Below are 26,285 nucleotides of genomic sequence, written 5' to 3'. Positions count from 1 at the left end.
CTCAGTAGTATTTGTGTCCCTACATTTAAGAGTCTAATTTACGTTGCCTGTTGTTTTGAATCCCTGCGCAGAATATATTTACATGTGTTCAGGTTCTATCATAATAAAATATTTGTTCTTAGAGGTTAAAAAGTAGCTTAGCAATGGAGTTTGAAGAAAAGCAGTGATGGACTTCATTAAAATAAATTTTATCGTGGCACCTTTGTAATGATTGCTTTTTGCAAACTAACACTAGTAAGGACTTCAGTTATAATTGTTTGACTTAAAGCATCTACTCTGAATCACGTCTGTGTTCACTAAGAAAGAGCACTTGAAAAATTATTATTTTTAGACAGTATAATTTTTCAGAACTCAGCAGGAAAAAAACCAGGTCTCAGCTTTCCAGCTTAGCTTGTAAAAAGAATGTTTGATTTATTTACCATACGTTTTTATAGTTTCTAGTAATAGTTACTTGGGGAAAACAAGAATAAGTACCTGATATAATGATTAATGATTGGAAAGTTAAAAGAACAAGATTTGAAGGTTTTTAATGCGTTAAAAACCAAAACTAAACACAGCATATACTAAGTACTTCCTGTGTGCACGACACAGGCAGAGTAGAAATAGAGGTTGAAATAGAAATGAGTTAGAGTGTCAGAGCTAAATAGAAGCTCAGAGTCTTCTGTTCCTTCATCCCTTCTTCCAGAGCAGGAAACACATCAACAGAGGTTAAGAGGCTTTCTTATGGTCAAATTTAACAAAGCTTATAATCAGGAAACCTTATTATGGCTACTTTATAAGTCATTATTACGTCAATGATAATACAGTTTTTCTAATATTAAAACTGATATCTTGCCGAATTGAACTTAAGTTAACATTTCAACTTTTAGGTAACAAAGAAATTCTGACTCCCTCTCCCAACAATCAGGACTAGTCCTAGGTTTTCATTATGAAATGTTCTTTGCATTCAGCTCCTCAGAGACCCGAGCTTATGAGACGCGTACAACTTTGTTTACTTGAAGAGTAAAAGTTTTACCTCCTATTATAATTTACTTTCTTAAATTACAATAGGAGAGTCTAAAAGTGTTTGGGAAAGGATGCACATACTCCTACAGCTAATAGTGGAGAGGGTGAAAAAGTGAGGAAAGATGGTGTTAGATGTTTTCTTTGTGGAGCAGCAGGTGTGGTTTCTGTTAAGAATGCAGGCATTGAGAAAGGGAGGGGCTTTAGAAAGTTGTGACTGGGTGGGTCATCGTGGGTGATGTGACAGGGACATGTGAGGAAATATTGCAGCACAGTTTGAGATTTTGTCCATGCTTATGAGGCTTACAATTTTTGAAGTTTAAGAAAAGATTATATAACTTGTCCATTCTTTGCAATGTTTCTAAATATTGTTATTAAAAGCACATTCTCTAGGAGTGTTAGAAATTTTTCACTCTCAAAATGGATCTCATTGAATGGATTAGTGGCTATGAGTTTTGACATGGCTGTGAAAATTGTGTTATTGTACTTTGCCTCTTTAATCTTTAACCAATTATATGTGAAATAGAGTTTGTCTATCAGCTGCTCTCTGTTTAGTGTGCATTTTGGATGGCTGTTGTAGTGTATAAATTAGTCTTAATATTTATTAAGTTCATGGATAGTCTAAAAAGATTTTTGGCAGGAAAGATACCAAGAACTTTTCAAAAGTGTATCTCCAAACATAGATTCTCAATTGATAGTAGACAGTGCTATTGTCTTAATGAAATGAATGGCAAAAGTATTTCAGTGTGCCTTTTTTGTGTGTTAAATGAGGAAACATTGAATTAGAATTCAGATTTCCCAAGTTGTAGTTCAGAATACTGATGTTTAATTATAATCTCTTTAAGCAAAGTCCAAGTAGAAAAAAGGGAAAAAGAAAAACGGTTTGTAATTCATCTTTTTAATTCACTTATCAGAGTATTATCTCTGAAGTACATTTACAATATAAGTCATTTGTATTTATCAGCTCAGTGCCTTAGCTTCTGTTTTTGCCATCAGTAACCTTAAAAAGCCTTTATAGCTTTATGCTCTATGCCATTTTAAGCTACACCAAACACTCTAGCACTTACAGCAGTGTGTGTGCAGCCTGTGAACAGCCAGCATCATTAATTAACCCTTGCAGAGTATTATGTGCAGGATGCTTTTATAGAAAACAGAAAAAGGGAGACAGTGCCCAAATCCATGGCACTTTAGAATGTTAAAGGTAAACTTTTTATTTGCTAAGAGTTCTTTGAAAGGATAAGAGATAGTTTATTTAGCAGTATCTCTATAAACATATACTTTCTCATGTTCCTCGGTATGAATTTCTAACAAAATTTAAATGAAACCTTATTAGTATGATCAGCCACTGTTTGTTTCTCTCGTGTCATCTTCTGAGCTGTACATGATAGTTGTCACCACAATAACCATTCCTGATGTCACAAAGAATTATGACTTCTGTAGGAAGTAAATTTGAGCAGATGAATGCATAAGGAAGCAAGATCCTATTGTTATACAAATAATTAGAGGGTGGGAGGAAACTAATTTTAATTATGTATGTAAGCATAATTTTTAAAATAGATTTTAAATTTGTATTTCATACTGAGAATTTCTGAGAAGAAATATGAAAAAGGTGATGTTTAAATCACAAAAGTGGAAGGAGCATGGAAATCATAGACTTTTAAATTGTAAAAATAAATTAATACTGTAAAAAATTTATTTCAGATAATATTTGCTATTGCAGAGTCTAGTTTTTTTGTTTTTTTTGTTTTTTTTTTTTTTTATCCCGCAACATGCCACCTCCCCAATTTCTTTCTCTTTAGTCTTTTCAGAGAGTTGAGTCTTTTCTTTTGGAAATCTGGTGATGATAGAAATGATAACTATGTATTTGCTGATGTTATTATACAGCTTTTCTATAAAGCATGAATATAAAAAAGTTCCAGAATTATGCCTATCTCATCATATTTTACATGAAAGGCACTTTCTACTAGCTACTTGGCTGCCTTTCCATTTTTTCTTTCAAGTTGTAACATCTATGTATCTCTGCATTTATCTGTTTCCCTCGTTTCCTCCCTAACTTGAACTGTTGTGGGGTTTTATTTTTTCATGTACATGCTGTATACACTTGATACTAACTTGTCTTATTGAATGTACAGAAAAGTGGACTGTCAACAAAGACCTGCTTTTGTATATTCTGGAATAGGTTCAGCCTTACCTATCAGATTGCCTAATCTTTAAAAGTCAAGCAACCCCACAACCCCAAATCAAACAATACCCAAGTAGTAGTGGAGGGATGAAGCCATAGGAACTCACACGCTGCTGGGAGGAGTGAACACTGGCCTTGGAAATTATGTTTCCATTATGTTGTCATTATGGAGAACCTGGAAGATGTGCAAATTGTGTGAACCAACAGTACCATCTGTGAATTATTAATGATAGCCCAAACCTAGGAACAACCCAAGTAACAGTCATCAAAAGAAGAGGCAAATAATTGCAAATAACAAAGCATGAGTTTCACAAACCTAATGTTGAGTGTAAGAAGACAGGCACAAAAGGATAAATGAGGGGTGCCTGGAGTGGCTCAGTCTGTTAAGCATCTGACTTCGGCTCAGGTCATGATCTCGCGGTTCATGAGTTCAAGCCCTGCATCAGGCTCTGTGCTGATAGCTCGGGCCTGCAGCCTGCTTCGGATTCTGTCTCTCTCTCTCTCTATCCCTTCCCTATTCACGCTCTGTCTCTCTCTCTCTCTCAAAAATAAACATTAAAAAAAAAAAAAAGAAATGCAACATAATTCCATTCAAATAAAGTTCAAAAAACAACCAGAGCTAAACTATTCTATAACCATATTGTGCTGCTTAAAACAAAAGCAATTATATTATTTTCATTTTCATTCTCTTTCTTTCTGACACATGTACCCATACACCACACATACACACATTCACATTCATCCTCAAGGTGAATGATAATTACCAAAATGTAGGCAAAGGCCCCACTTATTCACTAAATACCAAGTGTCTACTATGTACTGAGTATTGTTGTCCACAGGGAGAGAAATATACAAGTCAATCTGAAATTAGAATACACTCTAGCACATCACAATGATTGTATTCAGTGGTTGTGTTTAGGTTCTTTCCTCAGCCTTAGGGTATAACTTGTACCTGATGATGGAATACCAACTTGGTAACTTTTTTTGGTAACATTTTTTCTTTCTCATTTGTGAAACATAATAACCATGACATACAGGTTTTATTGTTTCCTGCTTTTGGCTACTGAAAAGTAATGGAAGTGCAGTATCTCTTTAGATTCATAGCTCTCCTCTTACCTAGTGTGAAGAAAGATCATACTTGTGCTGGAAACTACTTCCTGTGACAAGTCATAATTAAAGAATGTAGCAGGGCCCCTAAAGAGTTGGTGGGCTGCACTTTCATCAGTGGTTGGATACCTTATAACTATCGAAAATTAAGATAAATTCTATTTCTAGAAGTAACATTGCAGGATGCGTCACAAGTTAGAAGATACTTACTATGAGAAGAGTTAAAAGTCAGCCTACATTCTGGGGATATGAAAGTTTAGGATAAGGTACCTTTGTAAATTATTTTTAAGTGAACAATAATAACTCATTTTAATACTGTAACATAAAGCTATAGAGCTACCTTTATTGTAGGAGAATAATTTATATGGATTTGTGCAATGAGAGATGATCTAATATGTATTTAAATGATTTGTAAGGTATCTTTAAAGACATACTCTTTCACTGGTTTTGGTGAAGTAATAGAATTCAGCATTTTACATTCCTCAGATTCATCCCTGGCTAACTTACCAAAATAGGGGGTGGTGAGGGGGAGGGAGGGAGAGAGGGAGGAATGAAGGAAGGAAAGAAAGAAGGAAGGAACTGTATAAATGTTGCTGTAGTGATGGTTAATTTTTTTTTTTAGCTTAGATTTCTATTAGTATATCTGCTTTGCTTTTTTTCTCAAATTTGGTATAATGTAATTTCTACTATAGAGATTGAGTTTACATTCTGTAACCAACCCCTGATAATACATGACTGAAGATCTTTGTTGTAAATAATCCAAACCGGGCAGGAAGGGAGGAAGGAAACTGAAGAAGGAAGCAAAGGACAGGAGGAAAAACACTGTGTCTCTGAAACACAAATAGGTAGTTTGCTTTCTAATTGTAGTTACGTTCTTATTTACTGCATTATTAAATTTGATGAACAAGTTTGTTGAATAAATTTGTATTAAAGTTTGTTACATTATTGAATATTTTGAATATTGAATAGCTAACTTTTGAAAGCCAGCTTAGCTTTTAAAATTCACAGCAAATAGGCTCTATAAAGATTCTTAGTTTCCTAGAACATGAAATTAAGGCTTACTTTAGCAATTCTCTAAGATTTCTAAGTCTAAGCATATGTGATTTATATTTTGAAAGCACATACTCACTCAGCAGTTTGAATCAAAAACTATTAAAGCTTTACATTTTAGGCATGGGCTATACTGTATATTCATAATATTGAAGGTCTAACCATTTAGATTTGTAATCATACTGTTCAGTTTTCTCGGACATCATCCCCATACAAATTGCCCAGCAACTGAGATAATTTACATTTATGTTATTGGATAGTAAAACCTTGGATATTAGATTTCTAAATGAGATATTACCATTGTTCTTGGCTGGTTCATGACTAGTTACCCGGATAACTAAGAATTTTCTGTGGTCTTATTAGCTGATTAGCATAGTTTCCTGTTCTGCACGTATATAACAATATAGTAAAGCTAAGTGGACATGGCACAAAACTAAGTGAACAAATTTTTTTTTTCATTTGAGTTATGGATTTCCTGAAAATTTTTCAAAATTATGAAACTAGAATTTATGAGGCCCTGCTTTGTAAGGTGTGTGTGTGTGTGTGTGTGTGTGTATCATAAAAAATGATATATATTGTTTCATTGTCTAATATGATTCAGCAGCGATTATAAAGATATGACCTTAGTTTCAGTTCTCTTACTAGAAAAAAAAAAATCTTTCACTTACTAACTTCATAGCTGTAACTCCTTTGTGAGCCATTTCTTTTACTGATCCTTTATATTAGGCTTCTGTAGCTGCACTCTCCCGTACGGTGGCCACCAGCCAGATTTGGCTATTAAACAATTGTGAAATGTGGCTTGTCTAAATTAACATGTAACTGTAAGTGTAAAGTGTACTCAGATTTCAGAGATTTGTTGCATAAAAATGTAAAACATTTCACTAATAATTTGTATATTGATAGCATGTTGAGATGCTGTTTTATTGGATTCTATGAAATAGATTATTCCAATTGATTTTTTACGTATTTCTTTTCACATTTTTAATGTGGCTCCTGCTAAATTTAAATATACATTAATGTGGATCATACTTAGGCTCTCATATTTCTATTGGACAGCACTGTTCTAGAGTGTCTCATTGTTTGTATGTGGAAGTCAGATTTAGAAATGCAGATACTCTTTCTTTCATCTCTTTCCATTCCTGCGCTCAGGGGTCAGAAAGTATTCGAAAGCTCTTTATATGTTCCAACAGTTAAGTGACATCTATTCTATGTAATATAGGTGTATACATAAGAGAAGGTATGTTTAACCATCATTTTGACCACTGGTTGTAATGATGAAGTGTATTGGTGTGTTCTACAATGGAGGGAATAAGATGAAACACAAAGTAGCAAGAATTGAGAATGGGAACATGCTTATAGACTATAGAAATGCCATTACAGAGACTCCAGTACTAATATTTAAGAATTATATTTCGTGATCTCGAATTATTCTGTAGGTCAGAAGGTTTTCTTTGATAATAACTAACTTTGAAAAACACTGATAGGAAGATATATTTAGTAGTTTCCAAGCTGAGAAAAAAAAATGTCTACAAAATATTAGTTCCTGTTTTTTCCTCTAATTCAGAATTATCAGTTGTGAAAGAGGAGGTGAAAATTTTCACATGTGATAGTCATACATTCCTAGGACACAGAGAAGTTCTTTAAGCTCCTATATGATGCCAGTGAGAATAATCTTTTTTCTCTGAAAAAGTGATTGTCTCTTTTCCCCATCCCACCCCCATTTCCATGTTTACTTGTTTTATTTTGTTTTGTTTTTCCAAAAAGACATATTTAATGCCCTGCTTAGTTTATTTTCTACTTACTCACTAAATAAGGATTAACAACACTGTTATGTTTTATATTTGAAATTGTAAGGTACGTTTCTTTTTTCTTTTATTTTTAATTTAACTCTTTGTTTTACAGATGAGGGCAGAAGTGCAGTTGACCAAGCAGGTGGTGCACAGATTGTAATTGACCATTTAAGGTCACTGTGCAGTATAACAGATCCCGCCAATGAGAAGCTCTTGACTGTCTTTTGTGGCATGCTGATGAACTATAGCAATGAGAATGGTAAACAAAATTGAAAACTTGCTTTATCTCTGGGGGAAAATTAAAAATCAAACTACAGTACAAACCAAAAATATTTAGAAAAATGATGAACAAAGAATTCATAAGTGGCATATAAAATTAATAACTAGCCAACATTAGATCACAGTGTTTCAAAAATACAGAATGGTCTAATTATTAAATGGGATGAGTTTTTGAAGAGTTACCCATGTTAATTAATACCAAAAACAAAACAACATAAATGGTTTAAGATTTCTCACTGTGCACATTTTAAAAATAACAATATTAAAATAGCTTCACATTTATTACTTTATATTAATGCCAGGAGTAGCTTTAAAACACAAATACTGTCTATATAAGTAAAATTACTTTATCTAGGTACTAGATTTACTTGTAAGAATAGAAAAAAATTTTTGTAATTGTTTTTTTATGTTTATTTATTTTTGAGAGAGAGAGCACACGAGTGGGGAGGGACAGAGAGAGAGGGAGACAGAATCCTAGGCAGGCTCTGTGCCATTAGCACAGGGCCCAACGTGGGGCTTGAACTCATGAAGTGTGAGATCGTGATGTGTGCCAAAATCAGATGCTTAACCAACTGACTAGACTTAGAAAAATAAAAAAATCTGGACTTAGAAAAATAAAATTCAGGGCAATTGCAGTGTCTGATTTTAGAAATTTAATAAATATTTGTCTGTAGAAGTTTCTTTTCTCTGTAAAAACATTCTTAGAACCTAGCAACAAGTGACATGTCAAAATTTTCAGGTAATCTATATAGTCATTAATTAAATGAACATAGAATCAGTGATATGAAAGCTTCACTATACTTTTGAATGTCACAAAAAATGATTCATCTTCTATGAGTTACGGCATGGATCAAACACTCAAATTCTCATCATTTTCTAGACTGTAATATATACATAAGGTCTTTATGGTTTGTTTTATAATGGCATCTTAAGCTGTAGTCTTTGGCAGAGACAGATTTTATTTGCATATTGAACACATTATTCTTTACTTTCATGTGTTCTAGAAACATGTGGACCTTCAGGCATATTTTTCAGTTTTCAGTTTTATTAGTTACAAGTCCAAAGAAATACTCTTAATAATTAAAAAAAAAAAAAAAAGAGAAACATTGATGACAAATGGCTTCTGACATTTGGCCTTGGTGTTGGTGACAACCACAAATGGTAGAGACTGTAACCCTTGTCCCATTGTGTGGAGAGAGTCACTACTCTCCTCTTGCTGGTGGTTTCTATATAGCAATTTGGCCAAATACTGCCAAATCTTTTCATTTGGAGATGGGGTGGACTGAAAATCTGTCTTTTCATGTGATATCTGAGTTTTAAATGTTGGATTATATATGCTTTTTTTTTTTTTAATATTTATTTATTTTTGAGACAGAGAGAGACAGAGCATGAACGGGGGAGGGTCAGAGAGAGAGGGAGACACAGAATCTGAAACAGGCTCCAGGCTCTGAGCTGTCAGCACAGAGCCCGACGCGGGGCTCGAACTGATGGACCGCGAGATCATGACCTGAGCCAAAGTTGGACGCTTAACCGACTGAGCCACCCAGGCGCCCCTATATATGCTTTTTAGCACTGTACAAACTAAACTTAGAATGTGTCCTCAGGTCACATCCTAAGCAGGGGATACCGGCTTTAAACCTTTGAATTAAATTTTCCAACAACAACAATAATAAAATAGTTTTTATTTGTCAAATGTCTGGCCTATTAAACTCAAGCTAGTAACAAATGGTAGTGTTTATAGGGTCAACTACCACTATTTTTTTTTTTTTTTAACCCTGTAGTGGAATCATTTTTGAAAAGAAAATGAACAGGGGAAACAGAAATGATAGAGTCTAGGTAATCTACAAATTGAGGAGCTAGTTCCTAAATAATTGAAATTTGACCATAATAGATATGTATCTGAATTGCATTAAGAACTCATTGGCCAGTTGTTCATGTTCCTTTCTCTTCAACTTCATTTGGGACATCTTGGACACCCATCTTCACTGGGTGTTCCTCTTGGACACCTTGAGAAAGTGGGACAAGTGCTAAATAGGAGAATTGTTTAGAAAGGTAAATGAAAGAAACTAGTCATGAAGCTATTATAGCTGCTTTGGATATAAAGGAATTAGTCTTGTTATGAATTTGAACTCATTGTTTGTCCTTTGAGGAAGCTGTTGTTCAAAATCTATGCAAAAACATATCAAATGGCTAAATGGTCTTTAAAAATATCACTAATTCTAATCCAAAGGAGACTGCAATTTCCTTTGAGTCTCTACAGTAGGATATTACAGCATGTAGACATATGTACTGAGAAGGAAATGATTAACAACATGCAGAGTCCACAGATGAAATGCATAATATATTTGTTTTGTAAGGATAGGCTTTTTTTCTGGTGTGCAAGTATTCCCCAAAAGTAGATACTTTGGAAAACTTGATTAACTTTTCTCAGAAAATTATTGAAGCAGAAGTGTTTTTGTTCCATCATTCTAAAAGCTGCAACTTGAATGCAGCCTCAAAACTTACTAGATAAAATAGAAATACAGTTATCTTTAGTATTTTAAACAAACAGATGCCAAATGTAGAACTATCTTCTTTCCTTTGCTTGTATTTACATTTGTCTCTCATGGGATCATAGTTTGTGAAGTGATTCTTTTTCTCCATAATACTCTTTAACTTATATTCCTTTTCATTTTGCGTAATTATTGTGTCTTTGTTCTGTTGATTACTTTTTCTTCAAAATGCCTGTTTAAAGACTTTCCTAGTTAAATATTAGGTCTTTTTGACTAACTTCAGGTCTTTTGATATTGTGTACCCCTAGATGAGTCACTGAGAAAAAAATAGAGCTTTTTGAAATTCAGGAGACAGTTTTTATTAGCCCTCGAAAATGAGTTCTTCTTATGAGTATTTACTGTTGAATTTCAGTACGTAAGCCTCTTCTAGTTTTTGAGTAGAATAGTTGACTGATAATACCCCCTTGTTACTCTACCAGAAAAATTAACTGTGTCTTTAGACCCAGTAACTTAAGCCTTATTCATAGTTAGGGAGTTGTTACTTTAGCTTCACAGATAAGAATTTTTAAATACAAAGATAAGAAAGTACTGAAAATGGTCACAAAGACCTACCAATATAGTTTCTTTGATGAGAATATTTTCAAATTGTTTATTAGGCCTAAAAGTGAATTGACACAAGACCGAGACCTAAGATAATCTTGATTCCTGTCCATCGGTGGACAACTGTGAGCACATCCAATTTTTAAATACATTAAATAGGGAATAAAAAAAATTTCCTAACCACATGCCAGACAGATATAGTGTGAAAATACCTATGTGGAAAAGGCATTCTGGTACCCTTTGATAAAGCTGTATAAAATTCAAGGTTCATGAAATTTTAAACTTTTTGAACCAGCTCAAGACTATATACACTTTTAAACTATGAGCTGGATATATTCTTTTGTTTCCCCATTGGTGAAGCAATTAAAATTTTTATACCCAGACTGGTAAGTATGGAGTATCTGAATAGAAAAAGTTATAATTGCTTAGCCAGAAAAGTTGTATCCATAATATTATATAAATCAAATCATGTTTACATAAAATAAGACAAAATTTTTGTTTAGGAAAAATCATTTACAATTTATCCTTTTGGGAAAAATCATACCTGTTTTTCACATGGCAGAAAAGCACTCTTCAATTCTGTTGCCCTCCAAAATAGTCTGAGTGTTCGACAGTTGTGGTTATAGTAAAGCATGTTGACAATTTGATAATCAATTTGAGGAAATGTGCTGAGCTTCCTATATTTTCTTCATCTAGTTATTATTCTATAAATAAGAAACCTAAGCCTATTATTATGGATATTTTTGTATCTCATTAGTTTCTTGGATATCTTTTTTTTCTAGCATTGTCTACCCAATACCAAAACATTGCAGTGAAGACTAAATATTTTGTTCAGATCTATTTTCAAATATAACACCATTTTAGCATATAGTATACAGTTGGAAAATATTTATTGACTTTTCTGGAAATTTAGTATTGTCTAAAATTTTTTTATTAGAAAAATCAATACTTGGAAGAAAAATGGGTTTTTGGAATGCATTTTCTTTATTCTATCAGAAGATGATAATCTCTTGTCTACTGTATTAGTTGATATTCTCTGTTCACATACATGGCAGCAGCAGAAAGTGGCATTGAAAACATCCTGATAATAATGCCAAATCTGTCATCAAAAATTTACTCTAGGTGATCCACAAATTTAATAAATCTGAAAGTTGATTGCAATTTGAATACAAACAAACCAGTAATCTAAAGCAAAGCACCAGTATAATTTAATACTTTGTTGACAAATCTTTTTGTGGTTACCATTTTTATTATCTTACATGTACTATGTAATAACCATGATTAATCAGTAAATATCTCTTAGAAAACTCTGTAATTGAGAAAGTAATTTTTTTTTCTTAATATACCTATGCTAGAGACATAAAATACAGTGAAAACTCTGTTACAATTCTTAGGAAAATTATTGGTGGTAAGCAATAAAACAAGGACTGAAGTGACTTGTTTCACATAATCTGTGCCATAAGAGAGAAGAGTAAAGGAAATAAACTTGCCATCAAGAAAGGAAAAATTAGTTTCTTTCTAAAATGATTAACATAATATACACAATTTATGACTGGCTTCTTCATGTGACCTATATTATATATGTGATGTGTGTGTATGTGTGTGTGTGTGTGTGTGTATATATATATATATATATATATATATATATATACACACACACACACACACATATAATCAATTAAGGAATATGATGTATATTGGATATATAGGATATCAGTTTGAGGATATGATATGTATGCATATATATCGTATATATGTGAATATATATATGATTTTTACAAATAGAGTTGATTTTTCTCTAAAATCTTAATAACTCCCTGTTATTGAAAGAGTAATTTCTCTTTTTTGTGGTTTCTAAAAATCTCTCTGGGATACTCTTAGGATAATTCTCACATTAATTTACAGCACAGACTCACGATAACTGAACTATGATTGAAGGGAGGCTGTGCAGTTTAGGAAATGCAACTCAAATGCAAGGGTATGTTGTTGGAGCTAACAATTGAATTTAAGCATTCAGCCTAGTGCATAAATTCAGTTCTTTAAAATAGGCCTGTAAAGCATTTTCTCTCCTCTAAGTAAAGATTACTTTATACATAATTAATTTTAGCTGCTACCTTCATTTCAACCATTAGCAACAATTTCACAATTTTAATCATTTTCCTAGTGAAATCAGTCCAGTAATTTGCCTTACTTGATTTTTCTTCACATTTAAAATAAGAAGAAAAGAAATTAATAAGGAATAATCCTGATTAAAAACTAAAAAGCACTTTGGTGTGAGCGACTTATCTATATTTACATTTTGGTATTACTTCATTACAGGTAAAAAAAGGATACTACTTCCTAGATGTTAAATGTTTAGAAAATGATTTGCTTTGCATGAGTGAGGAACTATTTCTGCAATTTATTTACCATGGGTACAAGCTAATTAATGATTACATATATTTTCTAAATACTAACAAATTTTTCCCTAACTTTAAGGTAAAAAAAAAATCAAAATGTAAAATTTTATCTTTGCAATTTATTGTCTTTTATTCCCTTAATTATATTGATTTTTCAGTATACCATTTTCAGTGTATTTTGTGTTCATTTTTTTTCCTCTGTTTATAAAGACCTGGAAGATGTGCTTTTAAGCTCACATTCTTTAAAGTCCTGTTTGTCAAATTAAAGTATTCTACTAATGTTAAACAAATTGTGTTAAAGACTTTTATTATGCACCTAAAAAGTTTTTAGGCTTTAAAAACTTTTGTAGAAGATTTCTGAATTTCCACTGTTTGTCCAACAGAGCATTCAAATTTACTCACCCGGTTTGCACTCATGAAGTTCTGCTACGAATGTCATTTTAAACAAATTATTTCACTGAAGGGCAGAGCAGTTAGTTTTTCTTTTGCCTCCTGTTAATTTGTGTATTAACTTGGACCTATTACACTAGCTTAGCTTTTCATCATACTCCTTCTGAAAAATTACTAAAATGCTATTACTTAAGATAGGGTAAGAACTTGGTTTTTAGTAGAAGTGTACCAAATGCACATTTGGTTTAATTCCACATGGTCAAGTAGTGGCATTATTTAGCTTTGACCATTATAGAATGAACTTCTGAATGTAAGAATCTGAAATTTTATCAGAAAAAAAAATGAAATGATTCATACTTTTTTTGTTAATGATTTAAATTTTGGCATTATGGTACAGAAATAATACTTTCTTAGTATTTTCAGCTTCTAGATTTTTCCTATATCATAATAGTACATTTATAATTGTGATACTAAATAGGTAACACAGTTTTAACTGAGGGCAGTAGAGTAACAAAATATGTTTGTGATTCCTCATTCTCTAGCATGTTTTTCTTTATTTGCTTCATGTCTGGATTGAAGATGATTAATTGTAGATATTATTGAATATCATTTTCAAGATTTTCCTCATAGTAAAAGTTTGAGGTGACAGAGGTGGGTTTCTGATTTTAATTCATCCTCACAAGATATAAAGAATTTCCAATTTGGGCTTTCTGAAAGATTCATGGCCTGAATGAAATTAAGTAACTAAAAATTAAAAGCAGTTCCTAATATTTATTATTGTAAATTCTAAAGAGGATACTCTAATCTCTATTATTGTGCCTTAATTTAATTTTTATATTTGTATATTTGTCACCATCATTAGTTATTGCCACATTTTAAATAGCGCAATGTAAATATACATTTACATTTCAGCTGACTGACAGAATTTCAGCATATGAAGCACAGAGGGAGATTTTCTCTACACGTGAAATGCTTCCCAAATTTAAAAATGAGTATTTAGAGTAACAGTAAAACTGAAAGACCAGGCCTTGTTTTTATTCTTGACGTTACTGTACCAGTTGAAATATGATGGTGTCAGGCACATGATTATTGGCCACATACAGGTTTGTAGGTGCCAGAAGTGACATTGGAGTAAGTTTTCAGGTGTTTGGCCTTCTAAGAGCTAAGGCTAAAGCCAGGGATAAATGATGGAATTTGTCCACATAGCCATCTTTAATGTGGGGCTACTTACAATGTCTGCCTAGAGAGAAACTCAAGGCAGAGAGGTATCATATGTAAATTCTTTTGTATAAAAAGTAGTAATCCTGCTTTCTAACTACCAGTAAAATCCAGCCAACATCAAACTGCCTATATTTTGTTAACTGAAACATTTTTAAGTAAATACTGTTTGAAAGATGGATATTGGCCAGAAATCAGAAATCTTGTGTTATGTAGATATATCTTGTTAACACAGTTTGTGCATTGCAAATAACTTCAGTATAATTTTAAAGTGTGGAAACTTAGTATAATGCTCCAGGGTAACTAGCAATATTTGTTTGGGTTTTTTTTAAGCTAGTAAATCCTTTTGTAAAACAAAAGACTTTTTGTTTTTAAAGATACATGTTCATAAGATATACATGTTGTGATGTACATTAACCTGGCATTTAGTTTGATTTGCTATACAAAAATGTAGGCTTAAATTTTCACCTACTATGGATGTGGCCTTTCTCTCAGCAATGAGAACAGAGACAGGATACTTTTCTTCCACTAAGAGCTGCTTAAGCAGCAGCTGGTAGTAGTCCTCTTAAAACAAAACAAACAAAACAACAAAAAATTTTAACCTTTGAAAGACAGTTTTCTTCAGTCAGAGTAGACATACTTTGTAGAATTTCCTTTTTAGCAGTATCCATTATAACAAGAGTGAGCCTAGGAGAAAAAAATTAGTCTACTATACTAGATTGAGACATATTCATTCTAGATGTCATTGGATTGAGAAAAGTAAATGGGTAGGTGTCTTAAGAGTAATAAACCATTTTTCCTTTTTGTGATTCTGCTTTGGGGATTTTGCTGTTGCTATTGTTTTACATTATACTCACTCGTAATTTTGTCATTTCTCTAAAACTTTTACAAAAAAAAAGGGAAATTTTACTCTTGTAGAGACTCTTGATTTTCAGAACCCAGAAAAAACTTTTGAATTCTTTTCTGTTTTTTATTAACTGTTAAAAAGCAAGAATTGTGTAAAGGTATTGCTTTAAACCTCCATGATTCTCAGTACTAATGAATCTTGATTCTCTGTTTTTTTTTTTCATTGAAATTACTGTTTGTCCTTGAAATGCGTAACCTAGGGCTTAAATTATAGGGATAATCCAGGTGTAGAACACATAATGCATGTTTTTGTTTAAAAAGAGCTTTTAAAATTGAAGTTAATTTTAAACACATGTATTTTTATTTTTTTATATGCTCAACACTAGGTTTAGAATAAAAGTTCTCCACTTTCCTGACCAATCAGCAAAAAAATACTAAGTAATAAGTAACTGAAAAGGAAGTCTACTTATTCCTGCACATGTGTATGTGTAAAGTTTTTAACCATGAATCATCCTCTTGGTAGCTGTAAAGTCAGTTTCCTTTTCACTATTATATTCACTACAACTTGTTTAAACTTATCATTTCTATTCACTGTTTTACATCATTTTTAATTTTTGTAGCCTTTTTTGGAAGTATATATATGCCAATAGTTAGGTGCACTTTCTTCAGTCTTTATTCTTAAATGGCTTTTATCCAATTTGTATTACAACTCTTCATCAAGATTTATATTTGCTTGTTTTTGTTGTTTCAGCTGTATATAATTCACTTGATTGTAGATGGGGTTTTTATGCAAGCCTGTAAATAGGAATATTGTACTCTTTATACTATGAATAGTATACATACTATTTATACATACTAATGTAGCGACTATGTATTTTGAGTTGTGTATATCTTATTTGACACAGTTTCATCATTAAATCCTGTTTACCAATAAGTTTAATCTTGTAACATTGTCTATAAGGGCCTTTTCTTGTAAATAAGGTAAACATGTGTTACAGTCTTCTTAAACTAATTCTTTATAGTAATTGATCAATGTAACTTCAGTTGAGTTACTGGGATTCTTTTCTGGACCTATAATCTATCTATACCAATGTTTTAAACATTAAACTTAAAACTCAGGGGGAAAAAGGTTCTTCAACTTAAGATCTTCTCTCCAGATCTCCATTCTTTGGAGTTTCCATGAGTGTGACCTGAAGAACTTGGAACCATTGAAATTCAAATGTAGGTAGGTAAGTGTTCACACCAGCGCATGCGTTGATTGCCTTATATCTCTTTGTATATGCATCTGTATTGCACCCCCTCAGTGCCTTTCTTCCTCTTCCTCCCCATAGATCATGTAGGGCCTGTGTCATCTTGATATTTTGTAATTCTGTATTTTGGTCAGTATTTGTCTGTGATGTGTGTCAGGAGCAGTTTTTAAAAGTCTTCAGACGTTTATGACATCGTGCTGTCTAAAGACTGTCTTTCACACATAAGTGTTTGCTATGTACGAGCCTGGGTTGCATTTTGTGAATTGTGTTTGTTGAGCTCTGATAAACATTCCCCTGGAGTTGCTGGTATTCATTGAAGGATACAAAACTTCTCAGTCTTGGACTGTTTCACTCTTTCAATTCTAGAGAATGCGAACCATTTCTGGTTCTAAGAATTTTTTCCAGTTAGTCTTTGATTTAAAAGTCATACTCCTGATAACCATTCTTAATAACATGAGCGTGTCACCTTCTATCCTTTGAAGACCATTCATAAGCTTTCTTTGGGCAATAAGAAAAAGTGATTAAACTTCATCATTTGCTTCCAGCAATAAGAATTAATACCAATTTATTCCACACAATTTATTCTACTTAACCCCCACCCCACCCTCCAAAAAACTGTTGCTAGCTAACATACTAAGTTGTAACTGAAATAGGCAAATAGACCCAATCATGGAATAGTCCCCTAAGCTTAAGTAGAATTTCTACCCAAATAAGCAAAATAGGATGTTCAGGTGCTTAATGTAATTTTGGTTAAAATATCTGAACACCAAAATCTAGTATTCCTACCATGCTTTTAATTTTTATTTCTTCTCCTGTTATCTCATCTGCCAAGCACATCATTGAATTTCAGAATCTCTATTCCATGTTTTGTTTTATTTTCAATCTCCTCTAAAAGGTAGGTAATCCTTTGGCAGTGGTTCTTAAACTTTTGGTCTCTGAACTCTTTTAGACACTTAACAATTACTGAAGACCCTATAGAACTTTTGTTTATAAATATGGACTATTAAAAAAATGAACTATATCTATCAATATCTACCATATTAGAAATTCAAATGGAAACAGTTTTAAAAATTATTTAATATTGCATATTAAAATAATAGCTCATGTTACCGCATCTTTTTATGCAAAATAACTTCAATTTTAAAAATATTGCTGGGGCACCTGACTGGCTCAGTCAGTAGAGCATATGACTCTTGATCTGAGGGTCATGAGTTCAAGCCCCACCTTGGGCATGCAGCCTACTTAAAAATTAAATGCAAAATTAAATATATTGCTGAGAAGAATAGCATTTATTTTACTGTGAATGTGTGCTGCAGAAGAATATGATGACTACCAACACAATTTGGTGCCACCGACTGGGTCATAATAAAGCCCAGCGGTTTTACCCACCATTGTTTTTGTACCATTGGGTAAATATCAATACAGTGAAAAAGGCACATAAAATCTTGGTATTTTTATGAAAGTAGTTTTGATTCTGTGATCCTCTGAAAGGGTTTTAGGGACTCCATTTTGAGAACCGTGTTCTAGGATGCCTGCTTATCTTGAAATGAAAATTTGTATCAATCTGTTTGAGTAAAGTTTTTTTTTCCTCATTTGGGCCTTCATTATCCAGGGAGAATGACTTGCCTGCAGTTGGTATAAACAGACGTTAGAGTTATTTTTTGAGTATAATTTTTGTTTTAGTTAGCCTCATAGAAGTGGATATAAAAGAAAACACCCAAGTGATCAAAAATGGGTATGTCCATTGGATGACTATATAATTTTTCTCTTTACTTGTGTGTGGTATGTGTGTTGTATGTGAGTATACAATTAATTTGGCTCCTGGGTAGCTTTGAAACACATTTTCCCAAAACAAAGTGATTTTCATGATTTGTGGCGATTTTCATCAAATGCCATTGGGCTATACTTTTTCTCCTGATCTACTATAATTTCAAATATTATTGCTTCAATTTGTATGCCAAAGATTTTATGAAACTATGCAACATTTCTTAACTTTTTGCCCCTCATTTCCCTGGAACCAAAATTCATACCTTACAAGCAGTCCAAGAAAGTGGTAGAGATGCCAAGTTAGGAGAATATGAAGAACATCCTCTTCTAAGTGGCATTCTCCTATTGAGTTATCTCCTTCATAGCATTTGTTATTCCTCTGATGTCCCTGGACTGTTGGATTTGTATAGTTTGTACCAACAGTACTGAGGGGGTGTGTGATGCTTACATATATGCAGACATACAGTGGAGTTTGACTCACACTCAATGCATGCGCTAGTGCTCACGCTTACATACCTGAAATTTAATGATTCAACAGCTCTGCAGTATTTGAAGAGGTAGTCAAAATGAGTAAATAAATAAATGAAAGTTAAAAATACTGCTAAGGAACAAAGATCTGCAAAGGTGATCCAATAATAAGGAACTTACTGGTAAGTAATCAAAATAATTTCTAACTTGGAAGGCTTATTGGTGCATGATCATTACAAATACTGTGGCCACAATACAAGTTTTCTGCCAGTATAACACTTAATACTATACCTTATAAGTAATTTAATAATACCTTATACCTTATAAGATAATTTAATAGTGTGAATCATTCATCAGTTGCTGAGTTGTATAAGAAGAAAATATTTAGCATCAAAAGCATAAAAACATCATTTAGTTGAATATATTCTTTTATTTCTGTCTCCTTTTATAACAGATTTCATAACTCCATTGCAAAATTTGAAATTGTTTCAGATTTTTTGAACTCTAAATGTAAACTTCCCTTTTTCTCAGGGCTGTTTTCTTGTTTTGGTGATAGGCCCCTTTCTAAGATAGATGGGCCCCCAACAACTGAACCAGATACTATGCATACACTCATCAGTTTTCAGGGTGATAAGCCTCTGTTGGCTGTCTCTTCATACTTTACGCTGAAAATAGGAAAAATTAACCACCGAGACTGCCAGGCATACAATCAACTGGAACGTGAGGCAGCTCAAGGGCCTTCCTGTTCTTATCTGACAATCACCCAACTGCCTCCTTATCTATTGGTTAAGAACTATAAAGAGTGATGAAGGGTTATTAGGCAAACTGTCAAGGGATGCATGCTAAAAGGAAAATGTGTTTGTAATAAACAGGATTTTTATCTTTAGATTCCCAATAGGGAACTTAAAAGAATTTGGAGAAAATTATTATCTTAAAAATGGCATATAATTTTTAAAAAATTTGAAACCATTCTTGTATCTTTGGGTGAAACAGTTATTAATAGTGTTTTGCATAAGCATGTGTTGATGTTTTTCTTAGCTTATTCTGAGAGGCAGTACTTTTGGTTTTCATTTGGTTTATTTACCTTCAGCTTTGGTACAGGTATTCTATCATAATTGTTCATGAAGACCATTGTGGAAATCCAAGGCATATTAAATACTTTAAAACCAATTAGTTTCTTAGAAAATGAAGGCAAACAATGATGACAAAGCTTATTGATCTCATTCTCTTCACCTCTCAAGCCAAATTTTCCTTTCTTTACTAAGGTGCTTGTCACTATTACTAAAGAAAACGTTGAAAAGAAAAATATTTTAAGTAATACATTTTTTCCTTGTTAAAACTACTTTCCTTCCTAGCAGTCATCGAAGAACGCTCTGGTGCAAATGATCAAAATAATTTTTGTGTATTATATATACTTTTCATTATTATGAAGCAACTATTTTTAAAAGATTCTAAGATTCTGTCTTCTCTTGGTCTTTATTAAATTGGTTTCTCTATGCTTTTCATATAGTCTGATTTCCTATAATACAAATATTACTTTGACTAACATTTTCACTTAACAACCAGCGGTAATGTTTAATTATTTATGCACTTTTAAAGCCTGCTCTACAAAAGTATAAGACCCTGTTTTAAAAAAATGATTTGACACATTATTTATTTCATTTCTAAATTTCCTTTAATCATTGAAAAGATTCAAAACTCAGCTCTTGTGAACTAATGTTTTAAAATGTTTCAGATAATTATATGGATGAACTTAATCTTGTTTTACTGTACTTGAAATAGTATTGAGTTTGCAATAGGGAGAATAAGGTGTTTTCTTCTTACTAATGTCCATTTGATACATAAACACTTCTGTTTGTTTGTTTGTTTCTTACAGATTCCCTTCAAGCTCAGCTTATCAATATGGGTGTTATACCTACCTTAGTGAAATTACTGGGCATCCATTGCCAAAATGCAGCTCTTACAGAAATGTGTCTTGTTGCATTTGGCAACTTAGCAGAACTTGGTAAGTCCTAGCCATGAACCACAAATGTAATTCACTTATCAGTGTACTTACAATAAATTTTCCTTTAGATGTGAACACCCGAAGATCCACGTAGATTGTTTTTTGGCAGCATTTGGCTTGCTTCAGTGTTTAAAAAAGTAGATCCAATTATATTTTATGATTGAATTGTTTGTAATTGGAGCTGCTTTGCTTCCCTCATTGTTTTATTTATCAAAATTTAAAATTTACACTTGTATATTATTCATTAGAGTCAAATATTTAAAATGATTTCCACTTGACTTTAGTATTCTTATATGAGGGACAGTCTTGAAATCAAGTATTGTATTTCCAGGACAAAAATAAAGTCGGTAATTTATTACATTTTATATAAACTATTTGTTCATCAGGTAAAAAGGAGTCTAGCAGACTAAGGCTTTCCCCCTCTTTTTACAAAATCCATCAAAATGAGAGAGGACTTTTTTATAAAAATATGTTTATAACAGCGTTAGAAAATATTCTGAGAACTCCTTGAAAATCAGAAGGCAGATGGAAGCAGACCAGCCCAGTCATAACAGAGAAGGGGACTGATGACTCCAGCACCCCTATCTCTTTTCTCTGTTTTATTTTTCTCTGTATCATTAATGATACTCTTCTTTCTGGCCTCCCTTCCCATGATTCTTGATATAAAGTTACAATTCCTGGTCTGAATCTACCCCCACAACCATATTCATAATAAATTTCATATTCTGGGAACAATGAAGCCAAATGATGTTTTGTCATAACTAAATATAACAGCTAAAGCAAATTCTATTAATCATACCCATTTTATACATAAATAAACAGAAGCACCAGGACTCTAACCTTGGATTTTCTAACTGAAAGCTCACGTTCTTACATACTGCATATTAAAGTCTTGATCTCAGTACTTTACTTTTGCATTGACTTCAAGTGAAAGGAACAGAGATTATTTATCAGAGCTAAATTTTAAAAGTCTTTTTTTTTTTCTTAAAAATAGCAACATGTTTAGATTTAATTTCTTTTCATGAGACAGCTAGATTTTTTTTAGCATTGATGACACACAGTGTTAAAAGTCATTCTTATTCAGTGGGTCATCTCCTGGTATTTATGAATGTTCTTGTCTTCTATTTTCTTCTGCTTTTCTTCTTTTTCATACTGTCTCATTATTTCTATCATTCACGTAAGACCAAGAATGAAAGAACATTTATTCATTGTTTTACAAGATATTAAAATGGGTTGTCAGTTTGTGTTTGGTATACTGTATAGAAATAAAACAGAAGTCATGTTATAATCCCTGATAATGTCATAATCTTTGTAACAGAAGCATAAACATCATTTAATGTGTGTTGCCTGTATTAAGGTATCAGAATTTATTTGGGAGATTGCATAGACCACCTCAATTCAGCCTCCTCTCCCTGGCCTTTACTAAAAGATGGATATACACTCAATTAGTTCGGTCCGATTTCATAGTCTATTTCCAGTTGTTACTGCCTTTACCCCATTTGGAGGACAAAAGGATAACCAGCTGTTACTGCCTTTACCCCATTTGGAGAACAAAAGGATAAAAGAGAAATATTCCTTTACATACTAAGACGTCTAGAGTTTATATCATGTCTGTTATGTTCATGTACTATCTAGGTTATATGTCAATACTGAAGTAGAACCTTATGCCCCAGAATACTTTTCTTCTTTTCAGTGTGTGCTTTATTCCCCATGAGTTAAAAAATTGACATAGTATTATTTTTATCAGCATAGGGTAAATATCAAGTTCCTATCATATTTGTATTACAGACTTCTGAATATGGCATATCACTATATGCTAGGGTTACTTTTTGTCAAAATTTTTAAATAAAAATGTTAAACAGCAGAAATTTTTGTGGTTTTTCCTCACAAAACATATAGCTTAAAGACAAAATATAAAATAATTCAATAAGTACAATCTATTATGGAATTGGGGACAAAAAAAGGAAAATGCAGCTCTGCCTTTTTGTTCTCGTTGAACCCTAGTTTATGTACACATAATTTTTTTATATTCACAATTATAGCATGAATACAGTTTTAAAGTTTGCATTCTTATCTAATATTATAGATTAAGTATGGGATTTTTTCCCTTTTTATTTGGTTCCAAAATCTTCTATAAAGAAAATTTTCTGCTTAAAATACTAGGATTTTGAGGGTAGAGATGTTAGCATAAAAACTTGAGTTTAATTTCACTTCCTTCTGGAAACTAAAACTTCAGTAAAGGGATACTTTTTAAAAGGCTTAAATTTTCAAGGAAAGGGGGAAAAAAGGGAGGGGAGGGGATAACAAAAACATTTTAGGACCTGGGAAGAAATACCAGCAATAACTTGTGTTTTTAGCAATACTTTGATATCTTAATCCTGAATTGGAAAGCCAAGAAGTAACCAATTTGCTCTTTGGAATCTTCAAAAGGATCAGAATTTGGTGGTATGAAAATGTTATTCTCTTTCCTCTTTCTTGTTCTCTCTCTCTTTCTCTTTCCCTCTTTCTTTTTCTTTCTGTCTCTCCTCCCTCCCTTCCTTCCTTCCTTCCTTCCTTCCTTCCTTCCTTCCTTCCTTCCTTCCTTTCTTTTTCTCTCTCTTTCTCATTCATTCATTCATTCATTCGTTTAAATCAAACGTGTTTATGGGGATAGTTTCCTACTCATCGTGATTCAGGGTGCTTTTAGTGCTGCTTCCATCTGAAGGAACACCCTTCTGTAAGCCTTGCTTTTCCTCCCATAGACTGGCAAAGGACAGTAGAGCAGCCAACACAAACAAATTCCTTTTGGGCATGGATGTTTTGGATACTAACCCTTTAATGGATTTGTCCTTTGCAAATATCTTCTCCCATTCTGTAGGTTGCCTTTTAGTTTTGTTGATTGTTTCTTTCACTGTGCAGAAGCTTTTTATTTTGATATAGTCCCAGTAGTTTACTTTTGCTTTTATTTCCCTTGCCTCAAGAGACTTTATCTAGAAAAATGTTATTACAGTCAGTATTAGAGAGATTACTGCCCATGCTCTCTTTTAGGATTTTTATGGTTTCAGGTCTCACATTTAGGTCTGTAATCCATTTTATGTTTATTTTTGTGTGTGGGAAAGAAAGTGGTCCAGTTTCACTCTTTTCCATGTGGTTATCCAGTTTTCCCAACATCATTTGTTGAAGAGACTTTTTCCTATTGGTTATTCTTTCCTCCATTGTCGAAGATTAATTGACCATATAATCATGGGTTTATTTGGGGGTTTTCTCTTCTTTTCCATTGATCTATGTGTCTATTTTTATGCCAGTACCATACTGTTTTAATTTTGTAATTACTTTGTAATATAACTTGAAGTCTGAGATTTAGATACTTCCAGTTTTGTTTTTCTTTTTCAAGCTTTAGCTATTCGAGGTCTTTTGTGGTTCCATACAAATTTAAAGATTGTTTATTCTATTTCTGTGAAAAATAGTATTGGTATTTTGATAGGGATTGCATTAAATGTATCGATTGCTTTGAGTAGTATAGACATTTTAACCATATTTGTTCTTCTAACCCATGAACATGGAATGGCTTTCCATTTCTTTGAATGGTCTTGAATATCTTTCATCAGTGTTTTACAATTTTCAGAATACAGGTCTTTCACCTTCTTGGTTAAGTTTTCTCCTAGATATTTCATTGTTTTTAATGTAATGTACATGGATTATTTTCTTAATTTCACTTTCTCTTGTTTCACTATTAGTGTATAGTAATGCAACAGATTCCTGTACACTGATTTGTATCCTGCTACTTTACTGAATTCATTTATCAATTCTAGTAGTTTTTTTGGTGGAGTCTTTAGGGCTTTCTATATATAGTATCATGTCATCTGCAAATAGGGAGAGTTTTACTTCTTCCTTACCTATTTGGATACCTTTTATTTCTTTATGTTGTCTAATTGCTGTGGCTAGGACTTTAGTACTATGTTGAATAAAAGTGGTAGAGTAGAATCCTTGCCTTATTCCTGACCTTAGGGGAAAAACTCAATTTTTCACCATTGAGTATTATGTTCACTTTGGTGTTTCATATAAGGCCATTATTATGTTGAGCTCTAAACTTACTTTGTGGAAGGTTTTTATAATGAATGGATTTTCTACCTTATCAAATGCTTTTTCTGCATCTATTGAAATGATCATATGTTTTTTTATCTGCTCTCTTATTGATGTAACATATCATACTGATTGTTTTGCAAATATTGAACCATGCTTGCATCCCAAGAATAAATCCCACTTGATCATGGCGTATGATTTTTTTAAATGTATTTTTGGATTCAGTTTGCCTAATGTATTGTTGAGGATTTTTGCATCTATATTCATGAGAGATATTGACCTAGAGTTCTCTTTCGTTGTAGTGTCTTTATCTTGCTTTGGTATCAAGGAGATACAGGCCTCCTAGAATGAATTTGGAAGATTATTTCCTCTTTTGTTTTTTGGAATAGTTTGAGAAGAGTGGGTATTAACTCTTGTTTAAATGTTTGGTAGGGTTCACCTGTAAAGCCATCTGGTCCTGGACCTTTTTTTGTTTGGAGTGTTTTGATGACTGCTTCAGTTTCGTTGCTGTTAATTGGTCTGTTCAAATTTTCTATTTCTTCCTGCTTTAGTTTTGGTAGGTTATATATTTCTAGGAATGTATCCATTTCAATTTGTTAGAATACAGATTTTCATAATATTCTGTTAGAATTATTTGTATTTCTGTGGTGTTGGTAGTTGTTTCCCCTCTTTCATTGGTAATTTTATTTGGACCCCTCTCTCTCTTTTTTTTTTTTAATGAGTCTTACTAGAGGTTTTTATCAATTTTGTTGATCTTTGCAAAGAACCATCTCCTGGTTTCATTGATCTGTTCTATTGTTTTTTGTTGTTGTTTGTTTTGTTGGCTAGTTGGTTTCTACATCATTTATTTCTGCTCTAATCTCAATTATTTTCTTCCTTTTGTTGGGTTAGGCTTTTGTTTGTTCTTTTTCTAGATCCTTAAGGTGTAAGGTTAGGTTGTTTATTTGAGATTTTTCTCTCTTCTTGAGGTAGGCCTGTGTTGCTATAAACCTCCCTCTTGGAGCCACTTTTGCTGTATCCCAAAGATTTGGGACTATTGTGTTTTTGTTTTCATTTGTTTTCATGTAATTTTTTATTTCTTCTTTGATTTCTTGGTAGACCCATTCATTGTTTAGAAGCATGTTATTTAACTGCCATGTATTTGTGTTCTTTCCAGATTTTTTCTTGTGGTTGATTTCTAATTTCAGAACATTGTGGTCAGAAAAGATGTATGGTATGACTTTGATTTTTTTTAAAACGTTGAGATTTATTTTGTAGACTAATATGTGATCTATTCTGGAAAATGTTATATATGCACTTGAAAAGAATGTATGTTTTGCTGTTTTAGGATGAAATGTTCTAAATATGTCTTTTACATCCATCTGGTCCAGTGTGTCAT

At 32.6% G+C, this 26,285-nt stretch overlaps 1 protein-coding gene across 5 annotated transcripts in view; it reads left to right on the top strand.

Moving 5' to 3' along the window:
* Positions 1-26,285, top strand: part of RAP1GDS1 (Rap1 GTPase-GDP dissociation stimulator 1) — a 166,849-nt gene that overhangs the window by 100,410 nt on the left and 40,154 nt on the right. For 4 of the 5 annotated variants that reach the window (XM_042984150.1, XM_042984149.1, XM_042984152.1 and 1 more), the window contains 2 exons: positions 7,244-7,390; positions 20,717-20,845. In XM_042984150.1, the coding sequence (XP_042840084.1) occupies positions 7,244-7,390; positions 20,717-20,845 (276 nt within the window). The remainder of the gene's footprint in view (positions 1-7,243; positions 7,391-20,716; positions 20,846-26,285) is intronic. The other variant, XM_042984151.1, reaches the window with a different exon arrangement.

This window comes from Panthera tigris, chromosome B1, assembly GCF_018350195.1.
Source record: "Panthera tigris isolate Pti1 chromosome B1, P.tigris_Pti1_mat1.1, whole genome shotgun sequence".
Classification (NCBI taxonomy): Eukaryota; Metazoa; Chordata; class Mammalia; order Carnivora; family Felidae; genus Panthera; species Panthera tigris.
The sequence above is the reverse complement of the archived record's forward strand: the minus strand, read 5'-3'. Positions and strand labels throughout refer to the sequence as shown.